The sequence below is a fragment of the Letharia lupina genome (assembly GCF_014066315.1).
Source record: "Letharia lupina isolate WasteWater1 chromosome Unknown contig_14, whole genome shotgun sequence".
In the NCBI taxonomy this organism is placed as follows: domain Eukaryota; kingdom Fungi; phylum Ascomycota; class Lecanoromycetes; order Lecanorales; family Parmeliaceae; genus Letharia; species Letharia lupina.
The window spans coordinates 1491873-1515145 of NW_023502983.1; the positions used below are offsets into that span (position 1 = coordinate 1491873).

Sequence of the window (23273 nt, forward strand, 5' to 3'; positions counted from 1 at the left end):
TTTATATAGACGCCATATTAAAATAAAGCGCGACGTCGTCGAGATATCGTTATCGTCGTTAGCGATCTCGCTATTACTTGTAATAGAGCGAGGAATAAAGCGAGAAAGGCTTTTAGGCTAGCTATCGCAGTTCGTCTATATTGTTATCTATTAAAATAAAATTTATATAGAGGATATAGCGGAGTTAACGGCTTATTATAAAGGTTTCAAAAGATCTCGCTATCGCCTCTTATAAGATAAAGAAAACTTCTAGATAGCTATCGAGGCCTATAAGCCTTACTATCACTTAAGACGAAATTTATATAAGGGATATAGCGGAGTTAATAGTTTATTATAGAGGATTTAGAGATATCTCGCTATCGCTATAAAGGGATTCTATTAAGAGACTATCTACTTTATATCCTCGAGCTTATTATATATCTAGAAATTATCTATTAAAGATTAATATATATCGAATTCTTTAACTATCTAGTAAATAGATATATTTAACGAGAAAGTAGTTTAATATATCTCTAGAGTATAAGAAGATAACTTAAATATTATTAACGCTAGCTTCGAGAATATTATTAAAATAAGCTTACTACGCTTACTATCCTTTTAAAAATATTCTTTTCACTTATCTAGAGAGATAGATATTTTATATTTATAAGAGAAGAGGGAGATAAAGGGCTTTAAGAAAGGCGATAATAATCTAAACGCGTTAGAATAGATAAGCTTACTTTATTCGCTATCGCTAAAATTATTATCTTCTTTCTTAAATAATAAAAATTCGTTTAAGTACTCTATCTTCGAGGTGCGATCTCGATTAATATCCTCGAGATTACTATTATATTAATTAAACTTCTTCTAAATATTCTTAAAGTCTTTATATTATAAAAACTAGCGTATAAGATAAGGGTATAATATTAAGATTATTAAGAATAATATATACGAAGATTTAATAATAACGAGATATATAAGAAGTGAGAGAGTAGAGAGTGACGATAGCGAGATATGGGGAAGACGATAAAATTAATTAAGATATATTCTCTATTTACTACTATAATCTCTTACTAATTAGGAGAATATAGCTAAGTTAATTTAATAGCTCTCCGGTACTGTATACTAGCGTTGGCTAAAATTTAGAAGCACCCGAATAAGGGTGAATAATCGCGAAGGCGGAGGTTTTAGGCTTGTTCTCGCAGGGCTGAAATCTCAGGGTTCGGACTGGCACTACTATACTGGTCACCTTGCTTGTAACACAATTTTAATTCCGCAGCAATAGAGTGTCAGATTCACAACTTTTGTCTTTTTGAAGACTTGATCAGTGGCAAAGGACGCCGCTCTTTTCGTCCCTCTTTGGCTATCATGAGAATCGATCTTTGCGAGGTTAGTCCAAAGCTTCCGGAGAACGATACCTAGGAAACAGTGGCTCGGCTCCATTAGCCTTACAAGGAATGAGAGTCAAGTCGAAACGGTCCAAAAAGATCTTTCAAGATTTTAGAGCCTTGTCCACCCAGCACCAGCCAAGGAGTAAGGATGAGAAGGACTTTGAAAGCGGCAAGCCCAGGAAAATGACATCCGTTGCAAATGCCATACCCAAAGCTCTGGAGGAACAGGTGGAGTTGATACCGCGCGATAGACTCGAGCAACTAAGCCTTCAGGAAAATAGGATAGCTAGCAACAGCATAGACGATTTCCCAATACCAGAATTGTTCACATCCTTACCCCCTATTAAGGACCCATTAGTCACAGACACATCTCTTTCACAAGACGACACAGCCAGACACTGTCTACCACTTCATGCTGGCACCAGCCGAAGCTTTTTCGATCTCAACACACAAGGCATTCCTAGACTGAATCAAGAAGACCATATTGAGTTCCTCAATGATACCATTCAGAAAGCAAAGTACATACCCTATGATGCTCTCCGGCCATGGGTTGTTTACTGGTCTTTAATTGGCCTCAGTGTACTTGGTGAAGATTTGGAGAAATGGCGAGTCAGGGTCTTGGAAACCTTTTCACCCATGCAGAATCCAAGTGGAGGTTTCGGTGGAGGCCATGGCCAGACATCGCATGCTGCCTCTTCTTATGCTGTCGTCTTGAGTCTTGCCATGGTCGGTGGTAGCGAGAGCTTGGACATGATTGATAGGCGGGCTTTGTGAGTGTTCCTTGAGTCTTGAATGTTCATGTAATGACATGATGTCTCCGCATGTAGATGGAGATGGCTTGGCGAGCTAAAGCAAAGCGACGGTGGTTTTAGAATGAGTGTTGGTGGAGAGGAAGATGTACGGTATGGTCTCTAAGGTTCCCTTTCTCAATGGTCAATGCTTATGAATATAGTGGCGCATATTGTACAATGACCATCATTTCCTTACTTGCATTACCTCTCGAACTTCCACCGAATGCTCCTGCGAGAGCAAGTGGATTCACCTCATTTTTGGATGGACTACCGGAATACCTATCTCGTTGTACGATTTCTTGCTTAAGTCCTATGCGCTATGAACTAATTCGTGAAACAAGGCCAAACATTCGAAGGTGGTGTATCTGGTGCTCCACAGACCGAAGCTCATGGCGCATATGCATTCTGTGTACTTGCATGCTTGTGCATTCTCGGACCCCCACACGAAAAGATTCCGAAGTACGCTGTTACTTGCTGCCTAAAAAAAAACGGTTCGCTGATTAATCAAAGGAATCTGAATCTACCATTACTAATATCTTGGCTCTCTGCGCGACAATACGCACCAGAAGGCGGTTTCTCTGGTCGGACAAATAAACTTGTGGATGGATGCTATAGCCACTGGGTTGGCGGCTGCTGGCCCCTGGTCGAAGCAGCTCTGAATGGACCTCAGACATCGACTTCGATTAGGAAGGCGAAGATCTCGAGTCTGTACAGCAAAGAAGGGTTGACCCGATACATGTTGTCCTGCTGCCAGGAAGAGAGTGGGGGCTTGAGAGACAAACCTAGCGCGTAAGTGACGCTAATGAGATGCGACGCTGTGCGAATCTGACTCCGCTTCCCAGATACCCCGACGCATACCATTCGTGCTATGTATTGGCAGGCCTAAGCTCGACACAGTATTACAACTACTTCACTGGGCAATCTGATGAGGCGAAGACCGTTGACTCACTGGACTCGGCTCTGCGGTGGAGCTCGTTAGCGATATCTTCTGGACATGAGAGCGGTAATGGGAGGCCTGTTGATGCAGAGAACCAGGTGGAACCTTTGCATCCAATTTTCGTGATTCCGTGGGCCGCTGTAGACCGATGTTCCCAACATTTTAGCCAGAAGACGGGATTTTGAGGAGTTGATATGTGAGGGCCGAGTACCTTTGAATATGTACATAGAACCTTGGTACCCAGTGCCATCGGCTTAGATGTATTCATGTATCCCTGTGTCCCCATGCTTATCCATCATTGGGAGAGTGGCTGTCCAACGAGCATGCAAGCGCCAAGACTTAACCTATTCTGTACTAGCCGCAAGCATTTGGAAGAATTGACTTTTCTGACCCTGCTTTACTTTGACTTCACCTCCGTTGATGCTGAGTTTTTCTTGCAGATTCAATCTACAGTTGGTATGCTTGGGTTACATGCACGATCATCTCGATTTCTTATCATGCTCGATGATGATTCAACAGAGTCTCTTTCCTGCTAGCCTTGAGGCTTGAAGAATGACAAAGCCTGGTCAGATCAGCTTGCCGCCGATGGGAGAAACGGCTCGATGCAGGCCCACTTAGCTGCATGAATTGGTATACATGGGCGCGCCCTTCTCCCCTCACTAATGACACGGATAATATTGAAGCGCCGTCGGGCTTTAGATCGGAAGATTTGCTTGGAGGACCCTACCTAGCTTGCACGATTATTCTTGAGGCTTCCAGGGTAGCACCGGATTTCAAACCGCAGAAGCATGACAAGCGGCACGACTCTTTACCTTTGATTGGAACGGAAATTCGTCCAACATCATCGATTACCACAGATGACGATACTAGGAAGGATGATGAAGACGTTGCATGGAGCGGTAGGCTACGAATTACACTTCCAGTTCGTCCGAGTCGAGTAGCCGTTCCCGGACTCCAACGCATACCTCCCTGCACCTTCAAACGCATTGCCAACTCATCAAGCATGCATAGATCAGTGAGCATGGCAGCACGCTCGACTTAATTATTGAGTTGCCAAGTCTGACTGGAGGCACTGCGTGATTAACACCTGCAATGTCTTCGGAACGTTTGGACGAACAAGCCAGTGATACGAGGGCAAGGAAGCCGTTGAGCTGGGATGTCCCAAACGTATTAAGCTCGAGTGCTAATTAAGCGCAACGAGCGCCGCCGAGGTTTAGGCCTGAGGCTTGCATCTCCCTTGAGAATTTTGCTACTCCTCAGGGATTGGGTTATCGCTGGTCTGTGCTCGTTGAGAGGATCTTCGCGCGAATGACAACGCAAAAATGCCTGACCCAGATTTCTCTCGCATTAGCCAAAGAGGTCAAAACACCGAACTGCAGGAGTCAGTATTCCAGAAGTATCTAAGCACCTAATCTTGCGGGGTTGGTACCTTTCTCCCCGTGGATCTGCCTATGAGAATGCTCTATCCTCGAACCAGGCGTCATGTTCGCCACTGATGCGCATCCTTAGTGTGGAGACGGGGCATAAAATATCTGCGGCACCTGCACGTCAGTCATCGCCGCTCCTTGCTTGGATCATTCCAGAGAATCATTTCATAGGCCAATGGCTCCTCATGTCGGGCCCCAGAAACTCTCACTGGTAAAACGTGCGCCAGCGCATCGTCGCGTGAATTAGCACGAGCCGCAGAACAGTGAGAATGCTGCTAGAAGTCCCCTACCTGTGCTGGCCGAGTATCTTTCTTCTCCACTTCGTTATTGACTCTTCTGTGGACCGATCTGGCAGTGATATATAGCTGCCACTCGGGGCTGCATTTCATAGATCCAGGTTTCCTCCATGCACCAAATATTCTCCGACCTGCATTTTTCGTTACTAAACTGGCATCGCACCTGGAGACTGCGAGCAAGCGTTTCAAACATAGCAGAGTAACAGTTTCAGACCTGATCAACGCCTCCTCTGCTACGGATTCATACAGAAAGGGTGACATTGGGCATCAACGCTCTTGGAAGCCAACTGGAGCTTTCGAAAGGAGAAAAGTCAATTGCTAGTCGTTCCCGAGCTTTCGTTTCCGGCACACCTCCCAGCCTTGGATCCACACCACCATCGCGGCTATGTACTACCAGGAGTACCTATCGAGTCAGTCACCTCATTTATTTTTGCGATTCGTGATTTTGCGGTCACTACCCAACGCCCATGGCCCATGGGACCCGATTGCCGCTGCACTTGTGAAATATTGTACCTGCCTGTCTGTCAACAAATCACGGCGCTTGGGTGCTGCCTTCATTGGACCATCTTCAATGTCATCTTCGTCTATTTGAATGGGCTTGTTGCAATGATCTGTTCGCAGTTTCTTGTATTCACTTTACTCTGGGTCGTAGAGGATTACACCAAAAGTTAGCTAAGTCTCATTGTTTCATTACTGATACTGTTCGAACCAGATCTATGCCAGCGACGTCAATGGCCGGAGCCCATCTACAGACTGTTCCGGGCAGAACCTGGTTTTGTTTGCGTAGCACGCGTTAACAACCGCGAGTATCAAAGTGATACGATACATGAGAACGAACGCCTAGCTCAAGAGAATGCTGCTATGCGTGCTTATCTCATATGTCAGAACTTTTCCAAGAGCGACGGCATGTATCCAAGTGGCCACAAAGGACGGAGGGGAGGAGATGTGGTTCAAGGTCTGCCAGTCGCTATTGGAACGGAGAGGATGAGTGTCTACACGGATGATTCAAGGAGTAGCGGAAGCCGGAGCGGCGGCAGTAGCCCTACAACTGCTGAGAGTGGCCACTCTTATGGCAGCTCTTACGGAAGCCAGAGTTACGGGGGTTGCCGTAGGCTCAGTGCTGGAAGCGGTGTCGGAAGTGGTGGTGGTGGTTATGCTAGCAGGACCTCGAGACATCGGAGCGGGCGCCGTTGAGCTCCTTCATTGGCGCACCTATTCGAAATTCGGTATTGAAATCCACTCCTTTCCTTTTGGCGACTTCTTGAACTTCCCGGGATACCAATGACGGCTTTACGAGACGACTTGATGACCGACACGACCTAGACTTATTCATTGGGATAGGGGGTTGGCAGGATTAAGAGACAAAAATTATTCATAGCGAAAGCGTCGCATCTTCTTCATTCCTCTCGGAAGAGGCCATCATCACTTTGAGCATCTTGGAGCGTGCATCTGGGAGGATGGAAGGATGTTTGAACGTCGAGTTACTCCATTAACGACTTCTTGTATGCTGCATAGCGACGGTTGACGGGTTTGAGGGCCTCAAGCATTAGCCATGCGAAAACTCTAGAGATCTTAATCAAAGTCATTGAATGCACCTTTCGATCCTGTCAAGACACCAGTAAACGATGTTCTGAGCTGAAATAATGAGCAGAAATGCGTCGGCTATATTTCTGCTCATTGTTCAGGAGAACGTGGAAAAGGGGTCAGCCCTATGGTTTCGCGCTTGGTTTGCACTTGCTTCAAGCAAGTTCCATGCTTCAAACCAATTTCTCAAGATCGCTCGTTCGCGTCAAGCTTGATTTTACATATCCACCTCATCTTGTCCATTTACTTCTCCACTACTGGCTATGTCTTGCAACTCAACATCAATTGCTTTCGGCATTCCCCAGAGTACGGCAGAATGCACCAGCCACCGTCGCAGGCACTTTCCTCGCGGTTACTGTTGATACCAAAGAGCTATGCCGTTCGCAGCAGGCATCTACATCCTGCAGCTGTCAACCACTCGATACCAGTAGACCATCTGACTTTACGGAGCTCCGCAAATCGAACCTTGACGAGGAGATATCTAGGAGTTGTCACAGGAGTCTACCAGAAAAGGCAAATCAGAAGGGAGTCGACCATAGACAAAGCCATTGGCGCGGAGAAACAGAAGCAGAATAAGGCACCATGGCATCGAGAAGGCTCAGATATGCCTCCAGTCGCGCGTCAGCGCTCCGCTGGGGCCATGATCAAAGGTAGCCGAACCCCTTTGCGTGCGTCTATGTTGACTGATTTGAGGCTTAGGAAAGCTATTGACAACCCCGTCTCGCCTCCTCAAGCTCATCATACCTCTCACCACTCTTGACAAGAACTCTGACCGGAAAGACGTAGAGCCACTAGCACTTCTGGTCCATCCTCAACAGCCTTTGTCGTATCTGGAGCGCCTCATACAATCTGAGCTACCTTCAATCAAGAACGGAAAAGGAGAAGAAAAAGTCCCGGCGGTCCATTTCAGAGCGGAGGACTCTCAACAAGATGCAATTCAGCCTACAGAGAAAAAGGCAGATGAAAGTCCAGAGGACTTGTACGAGGACGCAGAGGGCGAGTTGGAGGAGACCCAATTCGAAGGTCGGACTGAAAAGACTGGAAAGCTGGGCAAGAAGTCTACGACAAACGCTGCACAGCTAGGCGAGGGAGGAGTGGAAAGTTACAGTGGTCTTGGCCATGAAGGGCCTTCCGCCAAAGATGAACCAAGGAGATTTGTTCGTTGGTCGTCCTCAACAGAGGTCGGTGACTTCATACGTGATGCCGCTCGCGGGAAGGAGTTCGCCGTGGAGATTGAAGGAGCTCCTGAGGAGATCAAGGTCGGAGTGCCTTCTTTCAATGATCGAACGCACTACTTGCGATTCAGGCTACGGAAAACTGCTAGCAAAATCATAGATCTGGCCGCGGTCAAGAAAGAATGTGATCTACAAGCACACAAAGGCGCCCAACGGGTGGCAATGGGAGGTGCAGCAGTCCTCGTCGGTTATTGGTACGTCGTCTATCAACTAACGTTTAATACATCCTGGGGCTGGGATACTATTGAACCTATCACGGTGAGCACATGGATCTGATCAATGGCACATATGATTCTAATCAGGAACAAGTACCTTGTCGGCCTATCCACCCTCATCTGCGGTTATCTTTGGTTCCTTTACCACAACCGAGAGGTATCCTACCGCTCAGCCCTCAACCTTACCATTAGCCGCCGGCAGACGAAGCTGTATCAGCAGAAAGGCTTCGATATCCAAAGGTGGGATACACTGATCGAAGAGGCGAATGGATACCGGAAAGAGATAAAGCAGATAGCAAGTGAGTACGACGTTGATTGGGATGAAACTCAAGATGAGAAGGATGAGAGGGTTACAGAGGCTATGAGGAAGGTTCGAAGTGACCAGAAATCGGACCGGAAAGAGAAGAACGTGAAGGAGGACGAGGATGACTAGACCCCTATATTCAGGCCGTTGCATGAGCAGTAATACCGACGAGACCTTCTTGAATCCACTGTACATACTTGCACAACGCGGAAGGAATCTCACGAAAGAAGCCACTTCCGCGAAAGGCTAACGGGAGCTGCTTTCCTCAGTTTGTCCCTGCCACCCGACCGAGACATCCCTAGAATGATCCTCGCGTTAAAGCAGAAGAGGCTTGTACGCCTTCTGTACTTTACTTTGGGGTCATCTTCTCTGAGACGGCACAACGGAATCAATCCTAGAGATACCTTTCACAAGCTGTGGTGACATGAACGCGGGCAAGACAGTCCAGTGCCATTATGCAATATCGAATGGCATCGTTGATCGAGATGAGCGGCAATCTCATACATTCTATTACACAATTCCGCTCGAACAGTGGGATTTCTCCCGAGACTGCGAATATGCAGACTGCCTCCTAGGGTTGTACACTCTTTTACAAGCGCCAGGTGCGAGACGGATACAAATTGAAAGGCCAAGGACGCAGCAAGTCACCCATTGATGACAGCGACACTCGCTCGACCAGGAGACATTATCAAACGGGCGTGCCAGCCCTCCAATCATCCATCTAACACGATGCCTGACCTACTTGTCATCTGTACGTATTTCTAGCTGGATCGTAAACCGGAGTGTGCCCTCTGCCCTTCCCACTGCCGGCAACTGGGCCTGTCACATGTCAGCAAATACATAGTGTTTTTGAGGCGCTGTGACTCTCAAAGCTCACCTGGTGTTGGTGGTGGTGGTGGTGGTGGTGAACGTACCGCGATATCATCATTTTCATCGTCATCGTCATGGAAGTTTTGGGATCGTGCGGCCTTCTTGTTACGGCCATCGCGGTAGCGACAGACGTGGTATAAAACCCATCGTGCAACCCAATTCGGCTGCCCTTGGGCTGCTCCTTGGTCGTATAGGCTTCGCGTTTGGGAGCATGCGTTATTCACAATGGTGTTCACTGCGTTGATGAATGCCTCTTCGGAGAATTGATTCGCTGAAAAGGGCGGAAGCTCCCTTGCGTACTGCGCCTTGAGGGCGCCACGGTTACCCATAAGTTGGGCGTCGTACACTCGGATCGCTTCACTCTGTCGGTCGTCAGTTTCTCTCTGTCAAGATGAGTCTTTCCACACATACTTTCATGATCCAATACTGGGCTTGGTGGTTACGGTTGCGCCCGTCAAGCCCCAAAGCCATCAAAAATTGCCATTTTGGGCTGCTCCGGACGACAATCTGCGGTGCCGCCATGGTACCGGTATAGTGTCAGCTTGTCGATAGGGAGCTATGTTCCCAGAAACACTGATCAGACTGATGTTTCAGAGGTTGCGGTTGTCCAATGATAGGCGAAAAGAAGGAAGAAGAAAATGAGTGAGTACTAAATGGCCTCTTCGCAAGATCGACCGCCTTTATGTACTCGAGCCCGAGTACTCGAAATTCGTGATCAGGGGCCCGGTCACATTACGGTTGTAGAGTGTCGAGTTCTGCATAAGGCGAAAAAGGCACAGTGCAACCCGCAAATGCAACAAATCTTTAAGAAACACGCCGACGCGACCCAAGTAACTTTTGATTTCCATAGGAATGGTCCCTCGGAAGCAGACTGCATGGAAAAAGGTTACGTGCATATCCCGTACGGGTAAGAAATAGGCCGGTGACAACCACAATTTCCACACCGAGACGAGTCATCGAAGCGAACGAATGTAAATTTGTGGTTTGCTGACGCAATAGAGCCGTGCAGTCTCGTTGAGGAAGTGATAGGAGCCTCTCCCTCACACCCGCCAGCGAGTCCTTTAGTGGAGATTTTCGGTATCACGGAAATCTTTTCACATGTGGTTAATGAAGTTGATGCAGCGACCCATTCGGCACGTCGAGTGCTTTGACCTTTACGTGCGGCCGTAAAAACACTTTCAAGCAACGGGAATTAATCGAGCGAATACATGGTTGTGCTACATATCCCGAATCCTCGATACACTCATCCATTGTTACTGCATGTAGTCGGAAAGGATGTGCGCTAAAGCAAGGTATTCACATTCTGATAATCCTCGAAGATGCAAAAACAATCCCAAACAATGCCGTCGGCTAGCTGCATGTACATGTTTGTTTTTTTACAAATTCAAATACTTGCCAGCTATCCCGCCGCGTTCACCGCTCTTCCTGGACTACATGTTCCCTGAGCCAGCACATCAGTGCTTGACCTGGGTCATGTACCACCTGGGTCGTGCCACCCTTCCGAAATCATATCAACTCACCTATCCATGAAGCACTGTACTCCGCTCAAGGTTGGTTTCCGTATGCGTGCTTCGATCCACACAAATCTCCGAGTTCATGGGCAGCTGTCATACTTGACTTAGATCATAGAAAGCTTCCGGTTGGCATCCAGTTCGCGTCTTGGCAAACAGCCTCACTATCCCCAAAAGCAGCTGCTATACTTGCTTTCTAGACTCTTCAACCTGGGCGGGGGAACCAATCGGTCAGCGACGGGAGTCTGCAGTTCCATCAGAAAAGCCTCGAGGAAACGGGCTAGGTCAAAGCGTTGAGCGAGGACTTGGAACCGACCACGTCCGAAGTGGTGATGCTTGGATTTGTTCGGCCGAAGGTGGACTATGTGATCTGGGGCCTCGGACAGCTCGATTCTCTTGGAGCAGCAGCAAAAGTTTAAGGGGCTGATCGCTTTTTCCGCGTTCGCCCTGCATGATCTCAGCCAAAGGCAGGATTGTCAAAACGTGGATGCATAGCACTTGCAGTATACGTCCCTGTTTCACTGGGCTTGTCTCATATTGACTGGAGGGAGCTCTGGCTATCACGCGAAATTCTTCTCCGCCCTGGGAATACAGACTCCTTGAGTGATACCTGGCCTTAAGGCGCGATAAGACCCGAGTCTCCGGAGACTGACGGAGCATACTGCAAGAGCTCGGGATGCCTCATTATGAGTTACATTGCCTGATTTTGCCTCCTGGTACTGCGTTGTCCCAAGGTATCAAGAGGGACGAGCTCAGCCAACACAAGGGCTGGTATGGCTCTGGCCGGCAGTTGTGGGCTACCAATTCATGCAGGGAGCTATCACCTGCATTGATATTGGCGCACGGGATGTTATGTATGATCAGTCCTTGGTTTAATGCTAATGCTGTTGGCAAAGGAATCGCAATGCAATGCCCAGAGTGAGTATTAAGATTACTGCATCAATCAAAGAGCCAATATCCATGCAAACGATACTGACTACTCTCAATGTCGCAAAAGCCTGGGTTTTCTCTCCCAATTGTCCCCCAAGACGACCAAAGACCATCATCTTAAGAGAGTTGTGGACGTCCAAAATTGTGAAATCCCTTGTGTACAATTAAGCGAACCGAAGCCCTAAGCGCGGTATTAGTGGCATTTAAATTGACACATTCGGATAAAATTATTTATGACAACATAAACTCTCCTCTCGACCATAGACAATAGTGTGTGTTTATATGGCTCTTTGGTGCTTCCAGCCACTATGGTACGGATTCTAGTATGTCAATGTCGGTCCCCCGGCGGTCAGTCGACCAGCGGTGACCTCGTTGCCGCCGATGACCTCGTTTCCCAACGAAACATTGGTGACCCCGACCCCAACAAGAATATGCGCCGAGACATACCCCAAGAGAAACGTGACCAAGATTCGCAACCAAAACAACTTCACCTTGTGACCAACTACTGCCTCTTCCATGATCAACACCCACAACCTCAGAAATCAAAAAAACCACAATCATGGCCACTGAAGAGTACATCTCCCCCTACGCTGTGGACAAGCGCACTCGTCAATCTGTATTGGCGGCCCTGGTGGACAACAGGTCCATCAACAACACCCACAATCGCGACTCGCGTCGCGCCACGGCCAAGTTCAGGCCGGCGTTCAACGGCGAGTCCTTCGCGAGCGCTTTGGGGATCATTACGGTGGTAGTCGAAGGACTACTCATCGAAGGGGCCGGGGTAGGAGATGGGGAGAGACGGTTAATACCGGAGCGGCCGAGGGGATCGAGCAGGGCGCCGATTTACTTGGGGACTGACAGGGCGGTATGTGATTTTTCATTCGGGATCATGTTTTCTGAGTTGGAGACATGGAGGGTTGAGCTGTGAGAATTCCGTCGTGGGGGAGAGAGTTGCTTCATACTTCTCACATCTGTCTTGGGACTGAGCTACTAAACGGAAAGGAAATCTGCTAACTTTGAATCTACATAGACCTTGTCTTTGTACGATCCGTTGGAGAACTTGAAGGAGATGTTGGACACGTTCTGCCGTGGAGTGATGGCTTGGGCCAACAAGCCCACGTGAGTCTAATTTGCTTTACAGTCGCTGTTGTGAGATAGGCTAACGGTCAACGTGAAGGTACTTCAAAGAGGTTACCCGCCCCTTCATCAGTAAGTCTGCCCCTCCTTTCGTCCATCTCGCGTCCACTCCCTCAGACCTCCCGAGCTGACAATGACTTCTAGTTCGCACAATCGAAAACTCTATCAGCGAAGCGTCTACCGCAAGGAAGCTTCGCAAGTCTTTAGAGTACGTCGGCCCGATCGATACAGGTTACGTTAATAGCTTTGAGGGCTTTCGTTGCTCGATGGAAGACCCTATCCTTGAGCTACGACATTTGGGTGAATTCATCGAGTCAATTATCGCGGAGGGGGATGAGATCTCCGCTCACCCCGCAAAGATTCTCAACCCGGCTGTCGAAGCTTCTGACAATCGTCGATCCTCATCTCCTTACTTCAACACAATCCTGAACCCTGAGCCGGCCACGCAGGCTTCTACCGGTAGACGTGTGAAGACGGAGAGTACGGCCAATGAGCGTGGCGGAGCGTTTAGTGGCTTCGAAGACCTATTGGAAGCTGCTGGATACGGGTCCGGCATGCACAGAAAGTCACAGTCTCCCGCCAATAAGCCAGAGCGTGAAGCAAAGCCCGAGCTCCAGTACCCGGGCTCGCCCAGTTACTCGCCACCCCCTTCGCCATCGGTCTCCATCGATGCTCTCCTCCAGCCTTTCTCCGTCTCATCAATACAAGCCGAAGAACAGTTTCCGGACGTCTCATCGTCCATATTACTCCAACCCAGCGACCTTTATCGGATCAAACCATGTCCAGCTCCCCCTGGGACTCCCAGATGGAAGATAGACCTCAGCGCTCGCAAAGGTCACCCGATCCGTATCCTCCACGTCGGCCCCCGCGAACTCGCCAACCTGGCCAAATGCCTGCCGCTCGTCCACAAAGCCACGCTGAAAGGCGAAGAGTGCATGCGTGTCATCGTCGAGAAGGAGGACCTGGCAATCGAGATGAAAGCCGAGTACAAGCAATGGGACGACTTCTGCTCCGATCTGGAAGACAACGTCAGCATCGACGCGAAAGAGGCTGGAGGGAAGACGAAGCAGGACTCCGGAGACACAAAGGTCGATGACACAAAGGGCAAGGCCAAGGGCGAAGCCAAAGATCCTTCCGTCTACGGAGCCCTCCCCTACGGAGGCAAGGACTGGTTCGGCTCGGCGGACCCCAGCGCCTACGGCCGCGTCGGTCCCGGCGACGACCCCGACACCGCCTGGGGCTACCGCAAACTCGACCCCCCCACCTTCAAACCGGCCAAGACCAAGACCCCGCGCCGCACCGCCCCCGCCGCCGACCCGGACGACACCGAAGACGACGAAGACGACGACGACGCAGGCTCCCCGCGGGACTTCGGCTTGGGTTCCCGGTCCCCGACGGAGCGCGCTGTCGGCACCGCGTCGCCCATGTCGGTGGCCCGGCGCGGCGACTCTTCGGGCTCGGAGAGCGGGCGGGAGGTGATGCGGTTCGAAGAGGCGGTCGGGGGGGTGGAGGACGGGTTGGATCGGGAGATGGTGGATGTGGGGGGGTTGGAGGAGGGGGAGGTTGTTGAGGAGGAGGAGGGGGAGGATGGGGAGGGTGGGGGGAGGAGGGCTGAGGGGAAGAGAGGGTGGAGGAGTGGGGAGCGGGTGTTGGGGTTGTTTGGGGAGGAGTTGTGATGTTGGTGATGAGGCCGAGGGGGGGGGGGATGGTGTGCTTTGAAAGAGACGACTCGACTCGACTCAATCATGGTTGGGTGCTTGTGGGCTGCATCATGAGGCGGTTGGGGATACGATAGGCTGGATACGAAAGTTGTGGATACGATAGGCTCGATACGGAAGTTGTGGACAGCGAGTGCTGATGAGGAAAGCCTGGATACGGACATAGATCTAGCCAGCTGGTTAGATGCCTTTATTCAGGCGTACATCTAGCCAGCTGGTTAGATGCCTTCAGTCATGCGAGAAATGTCACCTTTTCAAGGATTCGTGCCCGGCTAGAAAGTCTAATAGGGTGAGAGGGATCGAGCGATAGTCTTGCATAGAGGGGGGGATTATTGTGGCGGAGATCCTGAGTGAGTTCCACTGAGTGGACATGGACAGTCGATTCGTTCTGGTTGATGACTAGGAAAGTAGGCACAAATGATGTTTGGGAGCTCTTAGAATTGCCGCTTTTTCTGCCAAATTTGCCTGTGCGGATTTGGGATCTTGATTTTCTTTGTGCATGGCTTTTGCTACGTTGTCTCACATGTTTGGGGGTAAATGTGCTCTCATTGGATCTAATCTGCGTTCTAGCTAATGTTGCTGGGGTTGGAGATGGAGTTACACTGTCTGTAACAGGTAGCCTCGAGTCGCATTAGCTTATGGCGGTGAGAATCTAACATGTAAGCTGCCGTGGAAAATGCTGCTTTGGACAACTTCTGCTCCTTGATGGCGGTAAGAGTTGAAGATGTGAGCTTTCTGGGAGATGTTGCTGTGAAAAGGTGCTGATTGTGGGTGGTGGAGCATGCTGATTTGGGTGGTGAAGCTGGAGAATGGAGTATGTAATGTAAAGCTCATCGTAGTCTGTCAGCTTACCATGAATCGCCTGGAGTACAACACTAATGGATTCGTATTCGCCACAAAGTTGTTGATGCTATACATTGTCTGTTGGAATAGATGACGACCATGTGTGGATTGCAAACTGCAAGCGAGCTTAGCCAAAGCAGTCCAGTCCAAAGTATCGTGGTGCTATGGAACAAAAATGGTCTGTTGACTAAGATCCTTGGCTTCGAAGTCTGATTTTGTAGGAAGTAAAGATGCTTGTGGTTGAGAGCTTGTGTCCTTTGGGAGAGAATGAGGACCCCGTGTGAGTTGTAAATCTTTAGAACCAGGAGTCATTGCGTGTCGAGTCTGCCGTATAATGTTGGTAGCGAGTCTATCAGGAGGAGACTTCGTCGTCTTCATCGGGATCTTCTTCTCCTGGGCTAGATGCCAGCGGTTCATCGTCGTCTGACTGAACAATCCCGTGGGCCTGAGCCACATTAACCCCCCCAACGTCGGTGTAAGAACTACTTGACCCCTCTAGAAGCCTCTCAGCTTCTTCCTCGTCTTCGATTTCCTCCGGGGTCGCCCCCAAGTTAGCCATCGCCCGCTTGTATTTCTCCCTCGCGTTGGCTACTTGCTCTTGCCAAGTCTTCTCTGTCTCGACTGCGCCATCTGCCGCGTTTCTCGCTCTAATCACATGTTCCTTCTGTCTCTCAGCATCTTGCTGTAACCTCGCGGCCTTTTTTGAACGCTTGTTTGATACTTGATCTGCCTTTTGTGCGGCCAACCGCGCCTTGGCTTCTTCACGGCTTGCCCATAATGCAACTCTGACCACGTCGGCTTGCTTGTTTTTCAAAATTGATTTATAGCTCTTAACTCTGGCCACCGCGTTGTCTCTGACTACGGTCTTTCTTGCCAGATTTTCGGCTTCAGCTTCCTTCTTCACAAGCTCTGCACCACTGGGATCCACCAGCTGTACACGAATACTCTCCGCGTACTCTTTTTTCTTTATCGCGGTCCACCTATGAGCGCTCTTACCATCTCTCTCCAACTTTGTGGTATCGTCACTCACTATGACCGTGACATGCTTTACCGAAAGAGCACGCAGGCGTAGGATGGATTCCATGTCTGCTTGCTGGGTATTGGCAATCTGCTGTTCTGCTGAGTCGTTGGTGTTGCCGTATCCCCGAAAGACGCACTCGAATCCTTGATTTATGCATAAATGAAGGACTTGAACCCCTCGTATCACATTCAAATTGGACATCTTCAGGGCTTTCCCCCAGTAACTGGTGTCCCAACGTGCTCGCTGGTAGCCGCTGTTATAATAGTACGAGCCAAGGCCACCGATGGTTGCGGAGATGTGGATGCTGGTAAGTTTGCGTTTCTGTGCTGGGTTCAGGCTGCAGAGGAATTTTTCGAGTGTTTTGGGATCCTCGAATGAGAAAGTGTTGGTAGCCCACAGAAGGTGATTCGCTTCTTCGTATAACTGGCGGCAAACACCAAGCACATTCAAGTCAACCCTGAGAGCTTGCCGATCCTCTTCGCGTAGGAACATGGGTCCGCTTCCACACATGTTACAGGTCGCGTGACGCTCTTGACAGGAGGCAACATAGAATTCCGGCGACTCGCCCTCTGGGACGACCGCATGACCGGAAACAGCTTCCTCATAAGCAGACTGCTCTGACAGATTGGCAACACAGATAGCATGGCGGAAGGCCGGTTGACTGGCTTGCTCCCATACAGACGGAGTCGCTCGACCTGCAGCAGACGAAGCAAGCCTAGCTACGCGGGCTGCGATTGCACCATCGTCATCATCGTCGTCATCTTCGCCATCGTTGCAATCGTCATCGTCAGTATCGAACGGAAAATAATGTCGCTTTTCACCGGATCCACCGTCTTCACTAGCACCAATATCAAGAGGTTCCTTCTTCTCTCTGATCGCAAGCGAAAGCTCATAAACATCAAGATACTTGACATGAATGAGGTTCTCACCCACGAGGTGGATCAGAATGTTCTCTCGGATCTCTGAAGGTAGTAGGAGTAGTGGTGAGGTAGCCGCATTCTTGCGAATCCTGTGATGATTAGATTACTTAGGTAGCTTAGCAGGAAGAGGGTTGGTGTGGACTTACAGGGCTTTGGTTGCGGCACTGTTGGTCTTGGTCACGGCTTGCTTCTTGCGTGGACGTGGCTTCGCACGTGGCGCCACCTCGTCATTGGAGACCTCATCAAGAACGGCTTTGCGCTTCCTCCTCGTCATCTTGAGTGAGTGCTTAGCGGTCAAGACGGATACGTTTTAAAGAGTATTGTGGGCGTAGTAACAAGGAGAGTCAAGGAGAATGGCAATTTCTTGAGGAAGAAGCACGAATTATGGAAGGATAGAAGGGGAATGGGACGTGGTATGTAGTTGAAAAGAAGTGGGAAGGTGCGAAGTCAAGAAAAGGTAGAAGATTTATACTTGTCGTCACTGCGGTGTTGACGAAGTGAGTTTCACTAGCACAAACTTCACATCATTTCATGGCTTCTACGCGAGCATTTTGTGTATCTTGCAATCAATACTTTGACAACGACGTTTGACACTGGAGATATGTGTTGGAAGCTGCTTGCCCTACAAATTGTCCTCTTCAATTTCAGAGCTTTGGCGCAGTGCTCTGGATCAATTTTCATCACTTTTAGCGCTTGAGTGCAATCTTAATACTCAAAGCCTAGTATCATTACTGTCAGTTTCCTGGGAATGAAGGAATAGATTTTCCGAACGATTGGACTAGGGCAAGACTGTAGCAATGGGAAGACGTGAAGTTATACGCCATGATTACTTGTATTTACCCGGTAATGCCTCTAAATTCCGATAAATCCGAAACCAAGAAATTGTGGGGGACCTCGCGGGGGTTTCGGGCATGACCTGGTAGATACGAGTACTAGTACCGTAGTCAGCGCAGTCCCGCGGTTCTAATTTCACATCTTGATGCTACCTCCTTTTACCAAGCATTGTTGGGCCTTCTCGTCCATCTCTGTATATATTCCATGTCTAATCCTGACCACCTGAGACCTGTACCGCCTCGCCTGCCCACTCCCTACAATTCATCGAGTATAGACAAGTCGCCAACATGCCCCTCACAGTCCTTTCCAACGCAGACATCCACTCCCTACTCCTCACCCTCACCCGAGATGACATTGCCGAACTCCAGTACGTATTTTCGGAGCTCATCTTTCCTCTCAAGGACCACATCTTGAGTCATGAAACATGTCTGGGGATCTGCACTCTCGAAACAAATCCAACGCTCGATATGCCTTCTCAAATAAGCAATACTGACTGTGAACTCGTGATCCAGGCACAATCTCGCGGAAGCCCTCCATGAATATTCGACAGGAACGCAAGAAAGCACGGTTGGATGCAGCGCCAACCAGCCCCAACGCATTGCTGTCCCCGCTGCCAATAAGCAAACTACTCTCTTCATGCCCGCCAGCACAAGTACGAGCAGAGGCATCAAAATCATAACCCTAGCCACAGCGCCTATCCCTTCGTCTACGCCTAGCCTTGGCAAATTAAGCATCGATTCTCCACGAAGTGGTTCTCCCGTTCCCAAATCACCTTCGATCGCTAGCTCAAGATCTTCTACAACCTTAGCCTCGCAAACATCCTCAAAATCGAGCGCCCCATCTACAGACCTTTCAGTGTTTTCCTCCCACACCACTACACCTCGTGGCTCCCTAACGCTCCTAACATCCACTGGCATTCCCTACGCCTTCCTCGACGCCGAAGAACTGACAGCTTTCCGTACTGCGCTCGCATCTACCATCATCTTTAACCGCCGCTCCCATGTCCATTCCATTACGGTCTTCGGGGCAGGCATGCAAGCAAAATGGCACATACGCCTCGCTCTCATGCTGCGTGGGTCCGAAATTCATCACGTCGACATCATAAACCGCTCATTTGCCCGGGCAAAAGAACTCATGCATGAATTCTACACCTCACCCGATTGGGAAGGCTTACGCAACGCGAATTCGAAATTGGCATTTAGCATTGTCTCCTCCGAGTACGGCGAATATCAACGGCTATTGAAGGAACACATCCGCAAAGCAGATGCCATCTTCCTTTGCACGCCTAGCACCGCCCCTCTTTTCCCAGCCGAACACCTTACCAGCACCGAAGGCAGAAAGAAAGGGAGATACATAAGCGCAATAGGCAGCTACCGCCCTCACATGTGTGAGATCCATCCCGACATTCTGAGTCAAGCCGTCGCACCAGACCATAAACGCCACCATCATAAGCACGCAGACAAAGGAGGCGTCATTGTAGTCGATTCGCTTGAAGCCTGCTTGAAGGAAGCGGGCGAAATCATCCAGGCAGGAATAACGGCGGAGCAGCTCGTGGAGATTGGAGAGCTCTTGATGGTCAAGAAAGCGAGCATGAGGGAAATTGAAATGGGAACTGGAGAGGGCGAGAAGGGTCTCCGGAGGTGGTTAGAGAGTGGAAATGTTATCTACAAGAGCGTAGGAATCGGGCTTATGGATATCTGTGTTGGCGAAGATTTAGTAGCGTTGGCGATGCAAAGGGGAATTGGGACTCGCGTGGAGGGGTTTTGAAAGGCCTGGACCTGCTCTTGAATTGCAAGTCGGAAAGGCTATCTACTGTTTTGCATAACAATGGTAAGCTTTACGAAGCAAGCGTCGGCGCTGGGGGGTTTGGGTGGCTTTACATCACAAAGCTTGGGGGTGATTAGATGTTGACACGCATAAATGGCAGCCGCAAAGGCCTGATCATTAATGATATTGTACGCCTTTGAAACGATTGGACTTATATGTAAAGATTACAGTGTGGATATCAAAACCCGAAACAAGAAATCCCAGCAGTGAAGAGAAGCCACCGAAGAGACCCGACTTATGTTTCCAGGCCAAGCCACCGAGCTTCCTTACCAAACCGCCAATATGTTGTAGTATTTAGACAGCCTAAAAATAAATCATCCGAGGTACATTTACTCGTTCGCCGGAGGAGCACCGCCCAGTGGAGCGTTACGACCAGCTGCCCTACGCTGTGCCTCCTGTTGCTGGACTGCTGGATTGGGGCCATTCCTCCTCGCACTACCCTCAATTAGTACCGTCCGCCCGTTGACCAAAAACAAGGGAATGTACTCACATAATCGTCCTTGACAACATACTGACCACAATCATAAACGCCCAGCTCGGAACCAAGCCGATGCCGAAAAGGGCATATCCAATCGCCTTGTTCACGCCCAGTTTCGCCAACTGCCCGTCGAACGGATCGAACCAGCCGTCGTACAGAACGCCCTCCTCGTACTTCTTCCCCGTGTGCAGCGCGACCATGTCCCCCGCCGTCGACCGGGTCACGTTGAAGTAGTTGACGTGGATCGTGCTGGCGGGAGTCGACTGGTCCGCCCGCGCGACGGGACGCCGAATGTGCCAGATCGTGGGCGGCTTGGCCATCCACGTCGAGCAGAGCACGCCCTGCTTGTCGCAGTCGACGTAGGCGAGGTTCGGCGCCGTCGGGTCCGCGGCGAGCACGGCCGCCGTCTCGTTCCATTCCCGCTCGAGCCGGTCGCAGAAGCCGCCGCAGGTCTTGTTGCCGCCCGTGACGAAGACCATCCACTCCTGCGGCGATTGCGCCGAGTTCGGGTCCGGGGTGAGCTCGGATTCGTAGTTGGCCATGGTCAGGGGGACGACCTTTGCGGCCGCGATCTTCGCCGCCGAGGCGGCGACGGGAGACTTGACGGCGGCGGGGACGGAGGGGACGGTGGTGGGGATGTAGCCGCGCAGGGAGTTGAACCAGTCTCCGGCTTGTTCGATGAGTGGTTTTTGGATGTCCTGGGCGGCTGCGAGAGCTGGCAGGGCGAGGGCGAGGGAGTGAGTGAGATGCATCTTTGCGGTCTTTCTATTTGGGGGGAGGGGAAAATCCGTGTGAGATAGGGTTGGATGGCAGCGGGAAGATGCTGGCAGAGGTAGCAAAAGGAGAGGGATTGATGAAGAGACGTTGCAGAGAGATAGAGGCTCGGGAGAAAGTTAGCGGTCGAGTCGCGCAATTGATGGTTTGCGCGCCAAGGCGACAGATAAGATTAACACTTGTCCTTCAGTAAAGTACTTTAAGACCGTTGCGCCTAAACCTCTAACCCGGCAACAATTGCCTTCCCTTTGTCTTGCCAAAGTGTAGCATTTCCATCCCCCCGTCTTTTCTTACACCAATCGCCTTCTCTGTTATATCAATTCCATGTAAGCAACTTCTATTCCTTAGCATCTCTTATCCTTGATTAAGTTGCCTCCCAAAGATGGCTTTTCCCGATACCCTTCACTAAGTCCTTGATGTCAGCCGCGAATCCATCGAGATAGATGTTGACCAGCATGACGATAATGAGGGCAAGCTTGGAGTCGCAGAAAGCGACGAGGATATAGCGTACGACGAGGATGACTATAGCAGAATAGATAACGAGGACGAAGACGATAACGACGTCGAAGGTGACGGGAATAAAGAAGACCAAGACAAAGAAGATGAACGTCATTTACTAACCCTGAATTAATAGAAGGTTGTAATTAAGGTACGTACTTAATCTTGGTATTTGATGAGCTTTCGGCGCTGATCAACTCTAGAAATCCTTCATGACGGCGTCCCTACGAGGTCCTGCCTCTGAGATAGTGGATGACCGCAGTCATCGCTTCTTTGGCAATCTGTACTAGAAGAACCGTCGGGATATCTTGCTCAAGCCAACCTTGACAATTATCTCCAGCTTCGCAAAGCGATCGAACCGCCCGAAAAGCGGGCCTGTGAAGGTATATTCCTAGGAGCTTAAGCCGTACTCGGCTCACTCTTCACAGCACACAATATTCCTTTCGACCAAGAAGAAGCGTTCGCACGCTTTCAAGATGCCAAGACTGGTACTTGGCGGCAGAAGTTTATTCAAAGAAGGCCAGAGGAGATGGTCCATACAGTTGGTGACATTAAGATGGCAGAGATCGCTCATCGACTCCATGATTCATCTTTAACCACTACCAAAGCAGGGAACGGAACATTGCTGATACTACGAATCTTTGCACGGCGCTCGTGATGGCGAACGCTTACAATGGGAACGGTATCCTCTTCGACCGTTGTTTGCGTAGAGAAAACGTGGATCCATTTGTTTACAATACCAAGGACATTCTTGCCCGCCACGAAGAATATTTGTCTCAGATTCGCAAAAGTATGCAGGCTCTTGTGTAGATCGTTTATGGTATCCCAACCTAGCAACGAATGAAACTTTTAGTTGAAGATAAGCTCCAAGCCCTTGATCTGTGGGGTAACTACGAAGGGATCACGATATACCTGGAAGAGGAAAAAGTCCAGGAGAAGCTTAGCGAAACTTCGCGCCTTTTACAAAGATTTCTAACGTCTGCGTTCCATCCACAGAACATGATGAAGGCATGGTCAAAGAGCCGTGCTGCTGGTCAACATAATTTGCTCGAAATCGGATATCGACTGGCTGGTGTTGGTTCATTGAACGTTTCTACGAAACACAGTTTTGGCGCAAGCAGGTAAAATTCTTGCCCTATGCTCAACCCAGCGTTAACAAAGCCATCAGAATTGAGTCGATAGAAGCCCTTCAGAAAGTGCGTAGTCAGAGACTGGATCACGAAAACTCGGCGACAAAAGCAGAGGTAGGAAAACTGTTGCGGAACTCAGTTTCTGCGTGAGAGAAAGAGAGAAGGGAGAGTACAGAAGCATTTCGCTCTGACGGATCTACTGAGAATGTGCATAGCGGGCCCATGCATTCGTCTCCGACAAAAAAGATCATCCTCGTTCCTAGATGGAGCAAGTGTACCTTCTCACATCCCCTAAAAGATGAAAAGGATGTTAGCGATCTACCACTTGAGGTCAAGTGCACATGTATCGTATGCCTAGACACCTCGAAATATGGAAAAAACAATTGCACTACCGTCATCGATCAGCAGCCATCGTGGGCCAGAACAACGCCGCCGGACTATGTCGAGAAACGCCTACAACATAAGAAGCAACAAATCTGGAAAACTCAGGCTGTTTCTGCCATTCAATGCAGATTTGGAGTCGTGGCCTCATGTGACAACTCAGACGATTTACAGGTATTATTACCACGGCCTTTCAGAGGGCGATCAGCTTCTGACGTTACAGCAGCCACCCTCTCTGCAGC

General features: G+C 49.7%; 8 protein-coding genes across 8 annotated transcripts; 5 read left to right on the top strand and 3 right to left on the bottom strand.

Moving 5' to 3' along the window:
* Positions 1–1436: 1436 nt before the first annotated feature.
* On the top strand, positions 1437–3283 carry HO133_002387 (uncharacterized protein; the record flags this gene model as incomplete). Its single annotated transcript, XM_037293313.1, has 6 exons — positions 1437–2140; positions 2198–2272; positions 2323–2450; positions 2503–2620; positions 2672–2950; positions 3004–3283. 6 exons carry the CDS (start codon positions 1437–1439, stop codon positions 3281–3283), a joined length of 1584 nt encoding a protein of 527 aa, XP_037150966.1.
* A 1923-nt stretch (positions 3284–5206) lies between these two features.
* HO133_002388 (uncharacterized protein) lies at positions 5207–6015 on the top strand (the record flags this gene model as incomplete). Its single annotated transcript, XM_037293314.1, has 2 exons — positions 5207–5231; positions 5534–6015. 2 exons carry the CDS (start codon positions 5207–5209, stop codon positions 6013–6015), a joined length of 507 nt encoding a protein of 168 aa, XP_037150967.1.
* Positions 6016–6721: 706 nt separating this feature from the next.
* HO133_002389 (uncharacterized protein) lies at positions 6722–8288 on the top strand (the record flags this gene model as incomplete). Its single annotated transcript, XM_037293315.1, has 3 exons — positions 6722–7055; positions 7105–7898; positions 7950–8288. 3 exons carry the CDS (start codon positions 6722–6724, stop codon positions 8286–8288), a joined length of 1467 nt encoding a protein of 488 aa, XP_037150968.1.
* Positions 8289–8897: 609 nt separating this feature from the next.
* Positions 8898–9551, bottom strand: HO133_002390 (uncharacterized protein; the record flags this gene model as incomplete). The annotated part of the gene is made up of 3 exons (XM_037293316.1): positions 8898–8978; positions 9074–9391; positions 9441–9551. The coding sequence occupies 3 exons, from the start codon at positions 9549–9551 to the stop codon at positions 8898–8900; spliced, it is 510 nt and encodes a 169-aa protein (XP_037150969.1).
* A 2478-nt stretch (positions 9552–12029) lies between these two features.
* On the top strand, positions 12030–14283 carry HO133_002391 (uncharacterized protein; the record flags this gene model as incomplete). The annotated part of the gene is made up of 4 exons (XM_037293317.1): positions 12030–12335; positions 12501–12589; positions 12648–12679; positions 12752–14283. 4 exons carry the CDS (start codon positions 12030–12032, stop codon positions 14281–14283), a joined length of 1959 nt encoding a protein of 652 aa, XP_037150970.1.
* Positions 14284–15520: 1237 nt separating this feature from the next.
* Positions 15521–17383, bottom strand: HO133_002392 (uncharacterized protein; the record flags this gene model as incomplete). The annotated part of the gene is made up of 2 exons (XM_037293318.1): positions 15521–17198; positions 17256–17383. The coding sequence occupies 2 exons, from the start codon at positions 17381–17383 to the stop codon at positions 15521–15523; spliced, it is 1806 nt and encodes a 601-aa protein (XP_037150971.1).
* An 847-nt stretch (positions 17384–18230) lies between these two features.
* HO133_002393 (uncharacterized protein) lies at positions 18231–19710 on the top strand (the record flags this gene model as incomplete). Its single annotated transcript, XM_037293319.1, has 2 exons — positions 18231–18310; positions 18456–19710. The coding sequence occupies 2 exons, from the start codon at positions 18231–18233 to the stop codon at positions 19708–19710; spliced, it is 1335 nt and encodes a 444-aa protein (XP_037150972.1).
* A 389-nt stretch (positions 19711–20099) lies between these two features.
* Positions 20100–21000, bottom strand: HO133_002394 (uncharacterized protein; the record flags this gene model as incomplete). The annotated part of the gene is made up of 2 exons (XM_037293320.1): positions 20100–20205; positions 20261–21000. 2 exons carry the CDS (start codon positions 20998–21000, stop codon positions 20100–20102), a joined length of 846 nt encoding a protein of 281 aa, XP_037150973.1.
* Positions 21001–23273: the final 2273 nt, after the last annotated feature.